Source organism: Oncorhynchus kisutch, linkage group LG7 (genome assembly GCF_002021735.2).
Source record: "Oncorhynchus kisutch isolate 150728-3 linkage group LG7, Okis_V2, whole genome shotgun sequence".
In the NCBI taxonomy this organism is placed as follows: domain Eukaryota; kingdom Metazoa; phylum Chordata; class Actinopteri; order Salmoniformes; family Salmonidae; genus Oncorhynchus; species Oncorhynchus kisutch.
The window spans coordinates 18,060,875-18,077,336 of NC_034180.2; the positions used below are offsets into that span (position 1 = coordinate 18,060,875).

The following is a 16,462-nucleotide window of genomic DNA, read 5'->3' on the forward strand; positions in this document are numbered from 1 at the left end:
TGCAAATATTGACAAATATTTGTCACTGAGATTTTCCTTATGATCCTACCCCTCCTCCCCTTATCTACTGATTCCCTAGTCAAGATTAGCCTGGTCCAGATCTGTTTGTGCTGTGCAGCCAAGTGTGCAGCCATTGTCATGGCAAACATTAAACATAAGAGTTGGCAATGTCACACAAACAGATCTAAGTCCAGATCAAACAACATCTAAAACCCTGGTCCTATCCATGAGCAAGCTCTTGTCTTACTGTGTGTTTTTTGAGCAGGTCTTCTGGGTGGCCTCTCTCCATCAGAGAGGCCTGAGCCACCTTGAGCACCTTCTCCAGCTCGACACGGGACTCATCAAACCTCTTCATTAAGCTGCTGTTGGCCTCCATGTGTTTCCTCCAGTCAGTGGACTCCTTGATCATGGCCTGCGACACACAAATACAGACATACTCACAAGCAGTCTCATCATCACCATCATGTCCTTCAGGGACAGCAAAGTTATATTGAATTGAGTTGAACATGCTGTATAGCGCGGCTACGTCATTCAGACGCACTCTCCCTCACATTACACAGTGCGCTACATACGTTTCCTCTGTCAAAACCCCATGATTGATTGATTGATCAAGATCGTTTATGTTTATTCATTCATTTCCAAAATTACACACAGCCCTAACCTAACCGCGAAGCCTGCAGTGCCATGTATAGTCATGTCTAATACCCGTGAGGACGCCTGCAGGTCAACAACTCTCTTCTGCAGCAGGGCCATGTCCATGTGCTGTAGGGTCTTACTGCTGTCCAGGGTTCTCTGGATGCCCTGATGGTTCTTCTCAATCACTGTCAGACACTTCTTACAGCTCTGGGTGAATGTCACCAGCTCCTGGAGAGGCAGAACCAGGATAGTAGAGTTTAGAGACTTTGGGTTACTAGTAATAACATAAATGGGTCAATTAAGCAATTTGTTTATGTTAACTAATTAGGCGATTAAGTAGAATTATGTTTTGTTTATGTAGAAAGTCGGTCTAACAGTTTGAACGGCAACCAAAACCTAATCCCTCAAGCACGTTTCATCACTCATTCTGTTCAACCCCTGACCCTCCTGATCTCACTTGGCATTTCTGTTTGAAGTCCCCGGGGGCCTCTGAGTCCCTGGAGCAGGTGATGTGGCTAGCCTTCTCCAGAGCCTGGTAGAACCCGGTGATGTTCTTCTCCATCTCCTCCAGAGGGGGAAGCAGTGACTGGGCCTCCCGCAGCAGCGGCAGACACCTCTCCCTTATCTGGTGGAAGGAGGACACAGTGAGAGAGGTAGTGTTAAGGTCATCTGGAGAGGAATGGCTGATCGGAAAGACTAGGTGATAGACAAGAGGTAATCACTGATCTAACAAAGTTGGCTTGGTGAAAGCGGGGCTTCCAGTAAATAACTTTCAGCAATTAGGTAATATCTGATCAATGATTATTCCAAGGAAAGGAGGAGGGGAAAGATGCAATTTTGAACAATTCGAACAGGAACAGGTGAGCTGGATGGTCACCTTGCTCATCTCCTCCTTGATAGAAGCCATGACAGCCAGCATCGTTGAGACCTCATCCGGGGATGTGTCCTTGGTCAGTAGTTGGGCGGTGCGGGTGGCTGTCTTACAGGCTGCCTCCATGGCAGGCACTTTGTGCTTGATGTCCTGGAAAGGGATGCGGAAGGACAGAGATCAAACTTCGGTTCATTCCTTCTTACTTTAAGTATTTATGTATTAATTAATTGATTTACCATTTACGTAACCGGGAATGTCTATAAAGAACAAATGTTTTGATTTACAATAACAGCTTGATGACATTGCAACAAAGTGAGCCTTGTTGAAAACTTTATAGGTAGTTCAATCAATTTTGAAAGAAAAGCAAATGTGAATGTTCTGTATGTTCTGTGTGCCTTCAGAAAGTATTCATACCACTTAACTTATTCCACATTTTATTATGTTACAGCTGGGTTATATTGAGTTGTATCTCAACCATCTACACACAATACCCCATAATGACAAAGTGAAAACATGATTTTAGAATTTATGCACATTTATTTCAAATGAAATACAGAAATATCTCATTTACTTAAGTATTCATACCCCTGAGTCAATACTTTGTAGAAGCACCTTTGGCTGCGATTACAGCTTTGAGTCGTCTTGGGTATGTCTGTATGTTTGGGGTCATTATCCTGTTGGAACATAAATCTTCACCCCAGTCTAAGGTTGTTTGCACTCTGAAGCAAGTTCTCATCAAGGATTTGCCTGTATTTGGCTTCATTCATTTTCCCCCTTTATCCTTACCAGTCTTTCAGACCCTGCCACTGAAAAGCCTCCCCATAGCATGATACTGCCACCACCATGCTTCATGGTAGGAATGGTGTTAGACAGGTAATCTTTTGCCTTATGCTCTCAGTATTTCACATGCCTTTTTGCAAACTCCAGGCACGCCTTTTTATCAGGAGTGACTTCCATTTTACCACTCTCCCATAAAGCCCAGATTGGTGAAGTGCTGTAGAGACTGTTGTCCTTCTGGCAGGTTCTCTCATGTCCGCCAAGGAACTCTGTACTTCTGTCAGAGGGGTCTTCGGGTTCTTGGGCACCTCCCTGACCAAAGTCGTTCTTGCCCAGTTGCTCAGTTTGATCGGACGGCCAGCAGAGTCTGGGTAGTTCCATATTTGTTCAATTTTCCAATGATGGAAACCACTGTGCTCTTGGAAACTTTCAACAATCTAGAAATTGTTTTATAACCTTCCCCAGATATATACCTAATCATCTCGGAGATCTACGGACAGTTCTTTGGACATGGTATAGTTTCTGCTCTGACATGCACTGTCAGCTGTGGGACCTTGTATAGACAGGTGGGTTTCTTTCTAAATCATGTCCAAACAATTGAATTGGCCACAGGTGCTCCAATCAACTTGTAGTGACATCTCAAAGATGATCAAATTAAATTGGATGCACCTGAGCTCAATTTCGAGTTACATAGCAAAGGGATGTGAATACTTATGTAAATTACATATTTCTGTATTTGATTTTCAATAAATTTGCCAAAATGTCTAAAAACATGTATTCACTTTGTCATTATTTTGAATAAGTCAAGGGGTTATAAATATTTTCTTAAGGCACTGTATGTACGGGATGGGTACCTCAACATCTTGAACGAATGTCCTGACATTCAGGAAGGACACTTGGACAGGGGCAGTCATCTTGTCATTGGTTGCATTCATGAAAGTTTTGAGAGTAGCGATAGAGTCCTGATAGTCCTGTTTCAACTTGTCCACCTCATCCGCTCTAGCATACTGCCATGGAAACAGTGAATACAATGAATGTCTTTATAATTTGAGCATTCAATGTGAACTTTGCTTATAAAGGCAATGCCAAGATCTTTTATGACACCTGAGTCTCACAGCCTAAATAATAGTGGTTAGCCCTGACACATGGCTGTAGACTTATGAGTCTACAGCCATGTTTCATGGCCCAATCCAGAAGTATGCTTCTCAATAATCATAATCGTAGGTGCAGGAAAAATAGGAGATTTAAAAAAAAGAATTTACATGTTTGACTTTAACGAACAGCTCTCTCCATCTCCCATTGAGAAGAAGCAGCTGCTGCTTAAGGTCTCTGGAGACGGTCTCGTCGCATGTCTCGATCAGGAAGTTCCCTGCATCATTCATGTCCATGTGCTGCTGGATCCAGTGAGGAAGGTTCCGGAAGAAGTCCTAGGGTTGAAGAAGAAAGACAGAAACTCTACACAATTGATAGCAATAGCTGTGAGCATAGAATATACAACATTGAATATTCTTTAAAGGGGCCAACAGACATAGTGGGTGTCTATACAGCCAAAAATAGTATTTTGGCACAGCGCTTCAAATGTAATGTTGACCCAAAAAGCATATATAGTACATTCGGAAAGTATTCAGACTGCTTCACCTTTTCCACATTTTGTTACGTTACAGCCTTATTCTAAAATGGGTTAAATAAAATACAAATAAAAATAATCTACACACAATAAACCATAATGAGAAAGTGAAAACAGGTTTTTAGAAATGTTAGCTAATTTATCAAACATAAAACCAGAAATACCTTAATTACATAAGTATTCAGACCCTTTGCTATGAGACTCTAAATTGAGCTCCGGTGCATCCTGTTTCCATTGATCATCCTTGAGATGTTTCTACAACTTGATTGGAGTCCACCTGTGGTAAATTAAATTGATATGACATGATTTGGAAAGGCACACACCTGTTAATATAAGGTCCTACAGTTCATGTCAGAGCAAAAACCAAGCCATGGGGTCAAAGGAGATAGGATTGTATCGAGGCACAGATCTGGGGAAGGGTACCTGAAGCATTGAAGGTCCGCAAGAACACAGTGTCCTCCATCATTCTTAAATGGAAGAAGTTTGGATCCACCAAGACTCTTCCTACAGCTGGCCGCCTGGCCAAACTGAGCAATCGGGGGAGAAGAGCCTTGGTCAGGGAGGTGACCAAGAACCCGATGGTCACTCTGGCTGAGCGACAGAGTTCCTCTGTGGAGATGAGAGTACCTTCCATAAAGGCAACCATCTCTGCAGCACACCAATCATGCCTTTATGGTAGAGTAGCCAGACGGAAGCCACTTCTCAGTAAAAGGTAAAAGACACATGACAGCCCGCTTGGAGTTTGCCAAAAGGCACCTAAAGGACTCAGACCATGAAAAACAAGATTCTCTGGTCTGATGAAACCAAGATGAAACTCTTTGGCCTGAATGCCAAGCGTCACATCTGGAGGAACCCTACGGAGGAAACCTACGGTGAAGCATGGTGGTGGCAGCGTCATGCTGTGGGTATGTTTTTCAGCGGCAGGGAGACTAGTCAGGATTGAAGGAAAGATGAACGGAATAAAGTACAGGGAGATCCTTGATGAAAACCTGCTCCAGAGCACTCAGCAAAGGTTCACCTTCCAACAGGACAACAACCCTAAGCACACAGCCAAGACAACACAGGAGTGGCTTTGGGACAAGTCTCTGAATGTCCTTGAGTGGGCCAGCCAGAGCTCAAACTTGAACCCGATCAAACATCTCTGGAAAGACCTGAAAATAGCATCGAAGCTCCCCATCCAACCTGACAGAGTTTGAGAGGATCTGCAGAGAAGAATGGGAGAAATTCCCCAAATACAGGTGTGCCAAGCTTGTAGCATCATACCCAAGAAGACTCGAGGCTGTAACCGCTGCGAAAGGTGCTTCAACAAAGTACTGAGTAAAGGGTCTGAATACTTATGTAAATGTGACCCGTTTCAGGAAACTAGGCGTATGTATTGGGTCACTACTTCACAGGGTTTTAATCAAAATGTATTTTTTGGGGGCAGAAATGCCTTCTCCAACATGTGAACTTTCATGTGCCTTAATAACAAACTTGTAAGACATCTGTAAATACAAATAAATAAATAAAATTACGAGCCTAGTTGGTTTAGCCACAGAAAATGTGAGCAACCTTCCCGCTAGCCATTATTGGCTAAGATAATGAGTGGGCTGGACATGCCGAGAGATGAATTTGGATTGGTCTTCCATATAGCAGTAATCCTGTCTAACACCGACTTTAAATTTGTTTTATCTGTAGTAAATCTGCATAATCCTAATGTCAAGTTAATGTGTACTGTTAGCTAGCTAATGTTAGCTGGCTGGCTTGCTAGCTAACGTTACGTGTATGCTCTCCACTTCCTGGAGGACCGAGTTTTGAAATCAGTGGAATTCGTGTATGGCAGCTAAGGAGATGGAGAAAACACCTGCCTCTGGATTACATCTTCAAACTAAGGGCAATAGCATCCGACAGGAGACGCGTCCAACCATGATGTAAGATAGTCTAGCTAGCTACATTTTCAGATATTATACGTTTCTAACTTTAACATAAAATATTTTCATTTCAAGTGTACTGTTAGCTAGCTAGCAAACGTTAGCTGGCTCGCTAACTAACGTTACGTGTATGATCTTATAATTTGTATCTCAAAGCCACTAGTTATAGCCTAATGTTAGCTAGCTAACATTGAATCTGGTTGGTTAGCTACCTACAGATTCATGCAAATTGGGATTATGGTTCATTGTTTACCTGGCTAGCTAGCAACATGTATCAACAAAAGGCTCTCGTTTTAGTGTGCCAGTGCGCAGAATAACTGATGAATTTATGAACGCTCAACACCCATTGAATATGGCTGGTGTCAGTAAACGTAGGCAAAAAAGCATATGAAATTGTTGCCAACTGCACAGTTAAAGTCACCAATGCTCTGGATAACATGAAAACAGCCTAACTAGCTCTGCTAGGGCGAGAAAAATGGTCAGAGTTCTCTCATTATGGAAGTAGCTAGTAAGCGAGCCAATGTTAGCCAGTTAGCTTGGGTGCTTGACCACCGTTGTAAGGTCAGAATGTTCGGATCAACCCTACTCTGAAAAACAGCTTCTATCTCAAGGCCATCAGACTGTTAAACAGCCACCACTAACATTGAGTGGCTACTGCCAACACACTGTCAATGCCACTGACTCTACTCCAGCCACTTTAATCATGGGAATTGATGGGAAATGATGTAAATATATCACTAGCCACTTTAAACAATGCTACCTTATATAATGTTACTTACCCTACATTATTCATCTCATATGCATACGTAGATACTGTACTCTATATCATCGACTGCATCCTTATGTAATACATGTATCACTAGCCACTTTAACTATGCCACTTGGTTTACATACTCATCTCATATGTATATACTGTACTCGATATCATCTACTGTATCTTGCCTATGCTGCTCTGTACCATCACTCATTCATATATCCTTATGTACATATTCTTTATCCCCTTACACTGTGTATAAGACAGTAGTTTTTTTTTGAATTGTTAGTTAGATTACTTGTTTGTTATTACTGCATTGTCGGAACTAGAAGCACAAGCATTTCGCTACACTCGCATTAACATCTGCTAACCATGTGTATGTGACAAATAAATTTGATTTGATTTGATTTGAACGCGAAACAATCTGGATTTACGTATGGACAATATGAAAGCACAGTTGCAGTCACCAACGCTCTGGATAACATAACAGCTTAACCAGCTCTGCTAGGGCGAGTAATGTTCAGTGAGCTGTTCTCTCTCTCACTTAGATGTAGTAGCTAGCAAGTTAGCTTGCATGCTTGACTGCTGTTGTTAGTATATTCGGATCAACCCTTAAAGAGATGGGTTAGGGTTAGGGTTAGGGTTAGGGTTAGCTTAAGAGAGTGTGAACGATGCTGAATGGTGTAGACAAAGAAGGGCTCTTAAATAGCAGTACCAAAACATTCAAAGGGCATTTTCTCAAATGTAAGTTTACAAGTTCATCAACTTTCAAAGCAAAATGACTTTCTCATTGTTCCTCAACTGTAGTGTTTGATATTCCATTGTGTAGTTCTGAGACTCTACTTTTATACAATGTAAAAAACACAATTTCAAATTTTGCAACATAAGACCGATTTGAGCCGGACGTCACAAATGTGATATTTCAATTTTTGGTTTTTTAAACATTTGCAAAGAATAATTCAAACCTGTTTTCGATTTGTCATTATGGGGTATTGTGTGTAGATTGATGAGGTAAAACATTTTTTAAATAAACTTCATTTAATAAGGCTGTAACGCAATTTTTTTTTTGAAAAAGTCAAGGGGTCTGAATACTTTCCAAATGCACTGTAAAACCAATAAGAAAAAGGGAATGGGAGGTAGAAATGTAAGCTGAGAGTATTTTTATTCCAAAACATCAATTGTTGTCATGGAATAAAGATACTCTTAGCTTAAATGTTTCCCTTTTTGCCTGCCACCACCCAGCCTCATGCTCACCCGTTTTTTATTCTCTGACTGGTTGAGCATCTGCTCTGCGTCCTCCAGCCAGGCCTGCAGTCCAGCCACTGTGCTGCTGTACTTCTCCCAGTTAGAGATGACCTCCTCCAGCATGCTCCTCACGCTACGCACCTCCACCGACAGGTTCCTCCACTGGGCCGACGTGTCCGACAGGAACTTACCCACCCCCTCCGCTTCCTCAGCTGAAAGAAAACATCATGGAGTCAGTTCTCTCTTCATCATGACATATGATTTTTCAGTGGTTAATTGGGTCACGTACCAACCAATTACTCAAGATCTTATTAATTAATTAATTAGAGCCTAGTACAGAGACGTTTCAAGGCTGTTGGATAAGCCAAGCAAGTCAAGACAGCAAGGTATTTGCATTTGCAGTGTTTCACATTCCAAGACCTACTGTGACTATTGTTACTGTATCATGCAAAGAGTAATTGTGTTACAGGAAATGATCTTTGTGGAAGAATATAGAGTAGTCAGTTCGTAAACAGCCAGGCGCAGTGAGATTCTTACAGATTTCTTGGATTTTTTGTTTGACAGTGAACCACTAGTGCACAGCAAATCAAAAGCTAGTGTGGTCACCATGTTAGCTATTGTATATCAATACCAAATGAATCTAGACTTACCTTTCCTACTGATCTTAATGCCTAGAATATGAAATCAACAGTTAGCACATTTAGCCCTCTCTGACAGACAACATTCAATCAAAGCACATCTGAGGTAAACACACACAAAATAAAAAAAAACCTACCTGAACCATCAGACTTGATGTAGACATCTGCAGCTTGCCTGAGTGCCTTAAATGTTGTCTCATACTGTTCAAAGAACTTGTGTCCATCAATGAAGGACTGTTGGGAATGATGGTGAGATAAGCATGGAATTATCATGAGGATACGATTGGAACAGTATCCATTGAAAATGAGCTTGGTGGTTCCAGATCTGTTTGTGCTGTCTTACCAACTCCCATAGTCATTTTCATGGCAAACATGAGGTTGGCTAAACAACACAAATAGATCTAGACCACCAGGCTACCACAAACCAGTAACAACTAATGGAAAGGCCAACTCACAATGTAGCTATGCAGCAGTAGTTCCACGGAGTCACGGCGGCCATATTTGATGATCCAGGACTTGAGCTTGGACTCAGCCAGGATGAGAAACGCCATCAGACGGTACTTCATCTCCCAGAATTCCAGTTTGATCAGGTGGGCATGAGATGATGTGGACACATAGTTGAACCTGTTTGACAAAATAGAAAATCCATATTAACATTCTTATCAAACTGATCAATATCAGTCTTATTTAAGTAATGTCATATTTTCCCTGATCTGTTTGTGTTTTCTTGTCAACTCATGGGTTGACAACGACCGTAGGAGTTGGCAAGACAGCACAAACAGATCAGGGATCAGGCTAATATTGTCCAGAGACATCCATAGATGTGTAACAGTATTAACACTAATGTAGAGATGACTGAAGGATGACTAACCTCTCGGCCATGTCTTGGAGCTGTTCAGAGGGGACAGGGACCCCGTTCACAGATCTGTCTCTGTGGATCTGCTGGAACGTCTGCTGGTGGGATTCCAAGTTCTTCAGTACCTCCTAAAAACACATATCCACATACATGCACGCTAATATAAGAAAAACTTGTTGAATCATTTAGACTAGACACGGGTGCAACATCCAAAACATCATTGTGACTTTGTCATCTTTTCTTATATGACCAACAAAACCAAGAATTTTGAGATTTGCTGTACATTCGCACAACGCCTATCCAAGGATCGTTTTACAACAGCACATGTATATATTATGAGATTTGCTCTTGCTGAATACCTTGTGCTGCTCCAGCTTCCTGTGGATCACGTTGGCTGTCTCTTCATGGGCTTGTTGGATGGGAATCTCCTCTCTCAAGGCGATCTCAGCTCGATGCAGCCAGGCTCCGATCACCCCTAGTGGGCCAGGCAACGACTTATCCAGATGGATGTGCCAGTCCAGGAGCTAGTATAGGCAAATATTACATGTCCAAAGACTTTGAGCAGGTGCTGGATAAAAAAGTCTGCAAGTCTGCAAAATGTGGCAAAAACTGTGATCTATGCTCCCATGTGGTTTGTTAGTGATATTGTTTCGACCACTCGGGTATTCATCAAATCAAATCAAATCAAATTTTATTTGTCACAAAAGTTTCAGTCCAGGAGCTGCAACAGCCACCCATTACAGCCAGAACAAACAGTACAATCGAGGCATTAGCATTAACCATGCTGTTTAAAAAGCAGGTGGTGCTTAAAAAGGTTTCCACGTGTTCTCAAGCATCTACTCCAGTGGATGGCCACAGTGCTGCGCTACTCCAGTCCACAGTCCATATAGGCTGGGGACACTCTATCAAGTGAACAAAACCCTTTCTGTTCCCCTCGCTCCAAAACTCGCATGCCCTCTTAATGAGCGCTCCTTCGAAAGCTTGCGCCTCACTGAACACTCATTCAGTTTATTATGATAGCTATCTGGGCTCACATTCTGCAATGCAAGTCTCAGTCTAACTAATAAACACAGGACAAATGAAAATGAGTTGGCGGACAAAAATAACAATTTCTCAATGACAAAGGTTACAGTCTATTTATAATGGTCTCTGTGGACCGGTTTCCCAGACAGAGATAAAGCCTAGTCCTGGACTAAAAAGCTATTTCAATGGAGATCCTCCATATAGTACGCTCTCTAATCCATAACTACAGTGGACTTGATCTGTGTCCGTGAAATCGGCCCTTTTGAGTCTGGCCCATAGATTGTGTGTAGTCTTGGGCTGGTTGTGCAGTAGCCTGGTGGACTATCTTTGTAAATAAGAGTTGCCTGAAGCAATATGGGATCAGGCTAGTTGTCCAGGGGTCCATAGACAGCAATACACTGACTCACCCTGATAGAGACACGTTCCCACGCTTGTTTGACCAGGGCCTGGTCTACAGACAGCTTCCCATCCCTGTGCACCGGCTGCAGCAGAGGCTCTGTCTGTTTCTTCTTTATCTCATACTGCACACGGAAACTCTTGAAGCCCTGGAGCAAAGTAGAAACACAAGTATTAGAGGTGTTACATTCACATTGAGTATATGACACACAGGAACGTAGAGCTCAGTCAAATATGGGCCTGTTCTTAATAGTCTTTCCTTGATTTTTAGTGCCCTCTTCCCACATCCTTTTTTAAAACGTCAGCGAGGACATGAAGGTACAAGAAATTGATGAAGGATTATTGAGAAAGAGTCATGGTGTTTACAACGCTCTGTCTCTTCCCTCTACACGTAGTATGATGTACGTTACCTTGTGACCTGGAACTAAATATACCGTAACATTAGCCAGCTACATACGTAGCATGAGATTTGGTTCCAATCACCTGGTACTTGTTGGTCAGGATGCTCTCTGCCCCCTGGTATTATCTGTCAGATTGCCGTCTGCCCCCTGGTCACCTGGTACTAACCTGGTACTTGTCGGTCAGGTTGCCCTCTGCCCCCTGGACTCGCAGCACGTCCCTCTCCAGTTGATCCAGCCACACCTTCAGCTCTCTCAGAACCTTACGCTCTTCTCTCTGGGAAGTCAGTTAACACACAGCATTCAGATGACACATAATATTCAGGTAATACAATGCACCATTATTCTTCCTCTCTCAACCCGAACAGAATTCTCAACAAACTACATACAGTGAAACCACTCCTACCAAAACCTTCCAAATATATTTCCAGTACCACAGCAAGCACAATAAGATTCAAAGCAAAATAAGAATCCCTGATGAATCTATGTATTCAGTGACAACATACCTCAAGCATTTGCTCTATATCTTGAGGACCATACTATCCAGGAAAGAAAGCCACACGAAGAGATGCAAACAAACAGACAGCACAGAAAGGCATTAGTGGCAGCGAGAGAGAGAGAGAGAGAGAGAGAGAGAGAGAGAGAGAGAGGGAGAGAGAAAGCAAAATCAAAGCGAAGCCATGACAAACATAAAGAAGAGGAAATATAGCACACTGCAGGCAGACACTACACTACATGGGCATGGATGGACTTACCCGTAGGTTTGGGATAGAGAGTGCAAAACTTGGAAAGTAGCGAAGAAGCAGCTTCAAATGCAACAGGAAAGATAACATAAGATGGAGTGAGAGCGTGACGGAGAGATGGAGTGAGTGAATGACGTAATGCACAATGAGGAAAGTAAGATGATTGCCGAGTTCATGCAATGACAAATTGTTTTTATGTATATTTTTTCATAAAAGCTGTCGTTGGTGTAATGGGAAATATGGTTAGCAACAAGCATTAGCATACTGAAAACACAAATACAATAGCAGATACAACAATACAATAACAGAGTACATAAAGTATTACAACAATGAGGGTGCCAGTATTAGTTAGCCACTTGATATTAAATATACTGTAGCTGGGTAAACTAGAACAATCATACTGAAAACGCAAATACAATAGAAGACAAAAGAAAACAAAAGCAGAGAAAAGTACTTATGGGAGGGGTGGTTCTAATCCTGGATGCTGATTGGTTCAAACGGAATTCCAGTCGGTATCTATTCCACAAGTTACCACCGGCTAAATCTATGATGTTAAAATGCCTATTTACTCTGTTCCATCTGACTGCGCAATCCACTGTCTCATCAGCTCAGTCAGGCAATTTATATACTAGATCTACCCTGTAAAAAGCATCTAGACTTGACCTCCTATTTCTTTTAGACGAGCATTTGGTTTTCAACAGCGGAGATTTGTAATAACCTTGCTGTCTGTCTCTCTGACATTTGAAACATTGTTTCAATATTAAAATTCGATCTCCAGCTGTCCTATGGTAATGAACATGTCGGCAGTACCACAGCAAGCACAATAAGATAAGACAGACAGGCTGGCATCTTTTATCAGCCAGTCGAAATCATGAATTACCATAATTTTTGTGGATATATACAAAGACATGTCAATAGAAAAACAAGAAATGCAGCTAGTTTGCTGTCATTCCAGCTTTAGTTTGAAGTGATTGTGTTAGCTGTGTAGTTGGCTATCTCTTCTGAACAATGGTCTGGCGAGAGAGACAATGCTCTATGCCAGACGAAGTCTCACATCATAAGGTCATTGTTATGGATGTATCCAAAGAAAGATCCACAGTTGGCTAGCCAGCAAGCAAGGGATAAGGACGTTGACAGCCATCATGGCAACGAAACATTTAGAACGAACAACTGGGTCATGTCCATAGATTTAGAACAAAAAGACTTAACGACAGGGTCTTGTCTCTGGCAACCAAACCTTGGGTAGCAACCCTAGATTTGTGTTGGGACTATATCTTGTGGAAGGATTAAATAGAATTAATAAATTCATCCAAATAACGATTTTAATGAAAATATGTCAATCATTATTTGAATATGTTGGTAACCCGTTGTATAAAAGTGATAATGCTCTCGAAGCCGGTGTTTGGAGGATATATTGGCGCGGTTTGCCGGCCCGAGACGAACAAAACCTGTGCCAATATATCCTCCAAACACTGGCTTCTCAGGCATTATCACTTAAATAAAGCATTACAACACAACACTGAGTTTGCCCATGCCAATACAGTACTTGACTCAGGACTACAGTGAATATAGCTTGGTACCTCATCTTCCTGTCCATCTGTCTCGGAGTGGTGGGGGTTGGGGTAGTGCTTGAGGAACTGAGCAACATATGTCATGATGGACTTCTCATCCGGTTTATCTACATCCACATCTGCAGAAGAAGAGAGTGAGAGAGAGAGTCTGGCGTGAAAGTAGTAAATAATAAAACAATGACATTAGTGGTATCCATCAAGCAAACTACAGTATGTCAATTAAGTATGATTGATGTGTCTATAGGTCTATATGCCACTTTCGATTAGCCGTATGTAAACTGTGGTCATTTAAAATGTATATATAGAGTCAAATACAGGCCGGGCAGGAACATCATTTCTATAACAAATATGACACAGTAAAAACAGGGAACACATTTGTGCCCTGAAGGAGACTACATTTTCTGTTTCCTCTGACACACTGACATCTAATTATAAATGTCTCCTGTCATCTCTATCGCTGACCTGATCTCTGAGAAAACGAGGGCCATGATAAACACAGACATTTATTGAGGTTTGTAATGAAGCCTCAGGGCTCAGGAGTCTGATCTCTCCTGAAGTGACTGCTGCTGAGCTGCAGTCTGCATTATTATCTCCAGACAGACGTATCAACAACACTTTGAAGGAACGAAACACCCATAAATAAACCTCGCACAATCTTCAATGAAAACTTTAAAAGAGTATTCCATAAAGTTCTGTAGGAATTGCATAGTTTTTGCATCATGGAAGACAGAGGTGGAGATCCTTTGTTGCTGCCCTATGTACCAGCCGGAGCTGGGGATGAGTGAGGGAGTGTACGCTTATTTTGACAAAGCAATCTTTTATTTTTCATTAAATAGAAGAGAGGTAGTAACCTTCTGGATCCAGCAGGCGTGGGATGCCCAGCTCGTTCTCGGCCAATGAGAAGGCTTCCTCCAGATTCTCTTTGTTGCTCCTCCTCCTCACCACCTCCATGTCCACCAGGTCTGGGCGGATGGCATGGACCACAGAGTGGAACGCCACCCCGCTCCGCCAACTAGCACCAAAGTCCTTCACTTCCATGCCCTGACGCCTTGGGACAAACAGAAGTATATGTTTACAGCGGGCCGGTGGCAGAGCACTCTTGAAATGATAACTCAAATTATGATACAGACAGTTCGGGTGATACAGACAGCTCTGTTTCCTATACTCTTGGCTGAAGTGGAGAAAATGGTAGAGAAAATGATGTTGAACTGGTCTTAATTTAGTTGTAATGACATCATTTCAACCCGTTTTGCCCGCTGGAGCACTGGTTAGAAAAGCTGGCCAAATGTATAATGGCATACGTACTTGGCGGCGGTGTACTGCACCCATCTGAGCAGGGCCCTCTTGGCGTTGCCCTGGAACTTCTTGGGTACTAGCTTCCTCTTCATAGGGGGACTGCCCGTCTCTGAGTTACTGGCCATGCTGTCCATTGAGGAGGTACTGCTGGACAGGGCTGCCAGGGCTGGTAGGTTACTGGTCAACTCCTCGATCTGATAGAGGGTCAGCAATTAGAGCAAACATGCTGTGAGTAACCATAGCAACATCAAATAACTATATGTAGATCCAATTAGATTAAAAAAGTGCATTAAGGTGTCACTTCTCAATATAACAGGTAAAAACAACACTGAAGACCACTCACGGAGAGTTGTGAGACACTGTTAAAAATCACAGACAGTCATATTACAACATGTAAGTGTCAAACTGACCAGATACAACAACACATTACCTGGAAGTAGAGAATGACGGTCCATATCAACCCTAGGACAATGGATGGTCGACCGTCTGCGATGTCAGTGGCATGAATGTTGACTAGCTTGATCTGTTGGGAAAGAAAACCCCAATTTAACTGCAATTCACAACTTGTCATGAAATGAAATGTCTGGGAAATACATGTACTCATACATAGGTACATTCTGAAACAATGTTTAACAAATAAAGGCATTGTTGAGTGAGTGGGCCATTGGCATAGTAATGACGATTTTATGTTTTTTCTTTCACAGCCATCAAAATCAGCTCTCTGATGCAACAACGTGATATTTGGAAGAGCGGAAGCAGGTGAGGCAGAAACAGCCAAGCTCAACAAAGGAAAAACATAAAAGCTGTAGAGTACTCAATTTGGCAGGACAGTAACAATAAAGCCAATGGAGTGAATACCACTGTAACAAACTTTGGATGAGCAAACTAGTTGACATTAAGGTTGCTGCATATTTACATTCGTCTTTTTGTAGGATTTGTTTTGATGATGTGACTATTTCACAAAGTTTGGAGAAAGGAGAGGGCAGGAAAGATTTGACTCCAAAGTTTCAAAATGCATACAAAATGCATGACAACCAGAAAGCACCTGGTTGATGGCACTACAATAGTCAAGATGCACAAAGAGGAAAATAATGGCTCAACCAAAGAATAGCTAGGAATAGATACCGTGAATTAAACAAAAAGAATGCATACAGTATATGAACACAGTGTGTTTTACAGGCAGCCACTGACCGGGGATCCTCGGTACACAGACTGAGGTCAGAGGTCAGGCATGGTGAGAGAAGGTCACAGTAAGATACAAGCCTCAAAGCAATACTGACTGAGAGAGGATGTACCATTCGTATGGCCTTGCATAGATACACATTTTCACGCATTGCCTTCATTTATCTATCTTTGTTCATAAACACTATGATACAATGTCGTATTTTCAAACCGCTAGCATTAAACGGAGATGAATATTCTTTTCACAAGCCTGGGCCAAATGTTTTGAATAAAACCCTTAGAAGATATGTGACATTGCGAATGGGCCCTTAGGTTTACATGTTAAACTCGAGCTATGACAAAATACACAGGGAAAATACTGTGTAGTTACCCTGAGGGCGTGCTTACCTTCCTGCCTTCGAGGAACCTGAGGGCGGTGCCGATGTTGGACACCCAGTGGATCCTCTTCAGCTGGCGGCCCTGCTCACATGGCTGGGGAGAGAGGAGGGAGGGTACAAGTAAAGTTTAAATGTATTTTCCATATGGAGTACTGTAAATAC

At 42.2% G+C, this 16,462-nt stretch overlaps 1 protein-coding gene across 9 annotated transcripts in view; it reads right to left on the reverse strand.

The window, feature by feature from the left end:
* syne1b (spectrin repeat containing, nuclear envelope 1b) overlaps positions 1–16,462 on the reverse strand; it is a 150,420-nt gene that overhangs the window by 110,327 nt on the left and 23,631 nt on the right. For 6 of the 9 annotated variants that reach the window (XM_031828581.1, XM_031828585.1, XM_031828587.1 and 3 more), the window contains exons 4-23: positions 16,311–16,394; positions 15,933–15,953; positions 15,172–15,264; positions 14,751–14,935; positions 14,297–14,493; positions 13,455–13,564; positions 11,301–11,408; positions 10,745–10,882; positions 9,674–9,838; positions 9,330–9,442; positions 8,914–9,082; positions 8,596–8,692; positions 8,471–8,491; positions 7,830–8,032; positions 3,547–3,711; positions 3,139–3,291; positions 1,514–1,657; positions 1,094–1,261; positions 706–864; positions 248–412 (exon numbers count right to left, since the gene is read on the reverse strand). In XM_031828581.1, coding sequence (XP_031684441.1) covers positions 248–412; positions 706–864; positions 1,094–1,261; positions 1,514–1,657; positions 3,139–3,291; positions 3,547–3,711; positions 7,830–8,032; positions 8,471–8,491; positions 8,596–8,692; positions 8,914–9,082; positions 9,330–9,442; positions 9,674–9,838; positions 10,745–10,882; positions 11,301–11,408; positions 13,455–13,564; positions 14,297–14,493; positions 14,751–14,935; positions 15,172–15,264; positions 15,933–15,953; positions 16,311–16,394 — 2,658 coding nt within the window. The remainder of the gene's footprint in view (positions 1–247; positions 413–705; positions 865–1,093; positions 1,262–1,513; positions 1,658–3,138; positions 3,292–3,546; positions 3,712–7,829; positions 8,033–8,470; positions 8,492–8,595; positions 8,693–8,913; positions 9,083–9,329; positions 9,443–9,673; positions 9,839–10,744; positions 10,883–11,300; positions 11,409–13,454; positions 13,565–14,296; positions 14,494–14,750; positions 14,936–15,171; positions 15,265–15,932; positions 15,954–16,310; positions 16,395–16,462) is intronic. The other 3 variants (XM_031828582.1, XM_031828583.1, XM_031828591.1) reach the window with 3 other exon arrangements.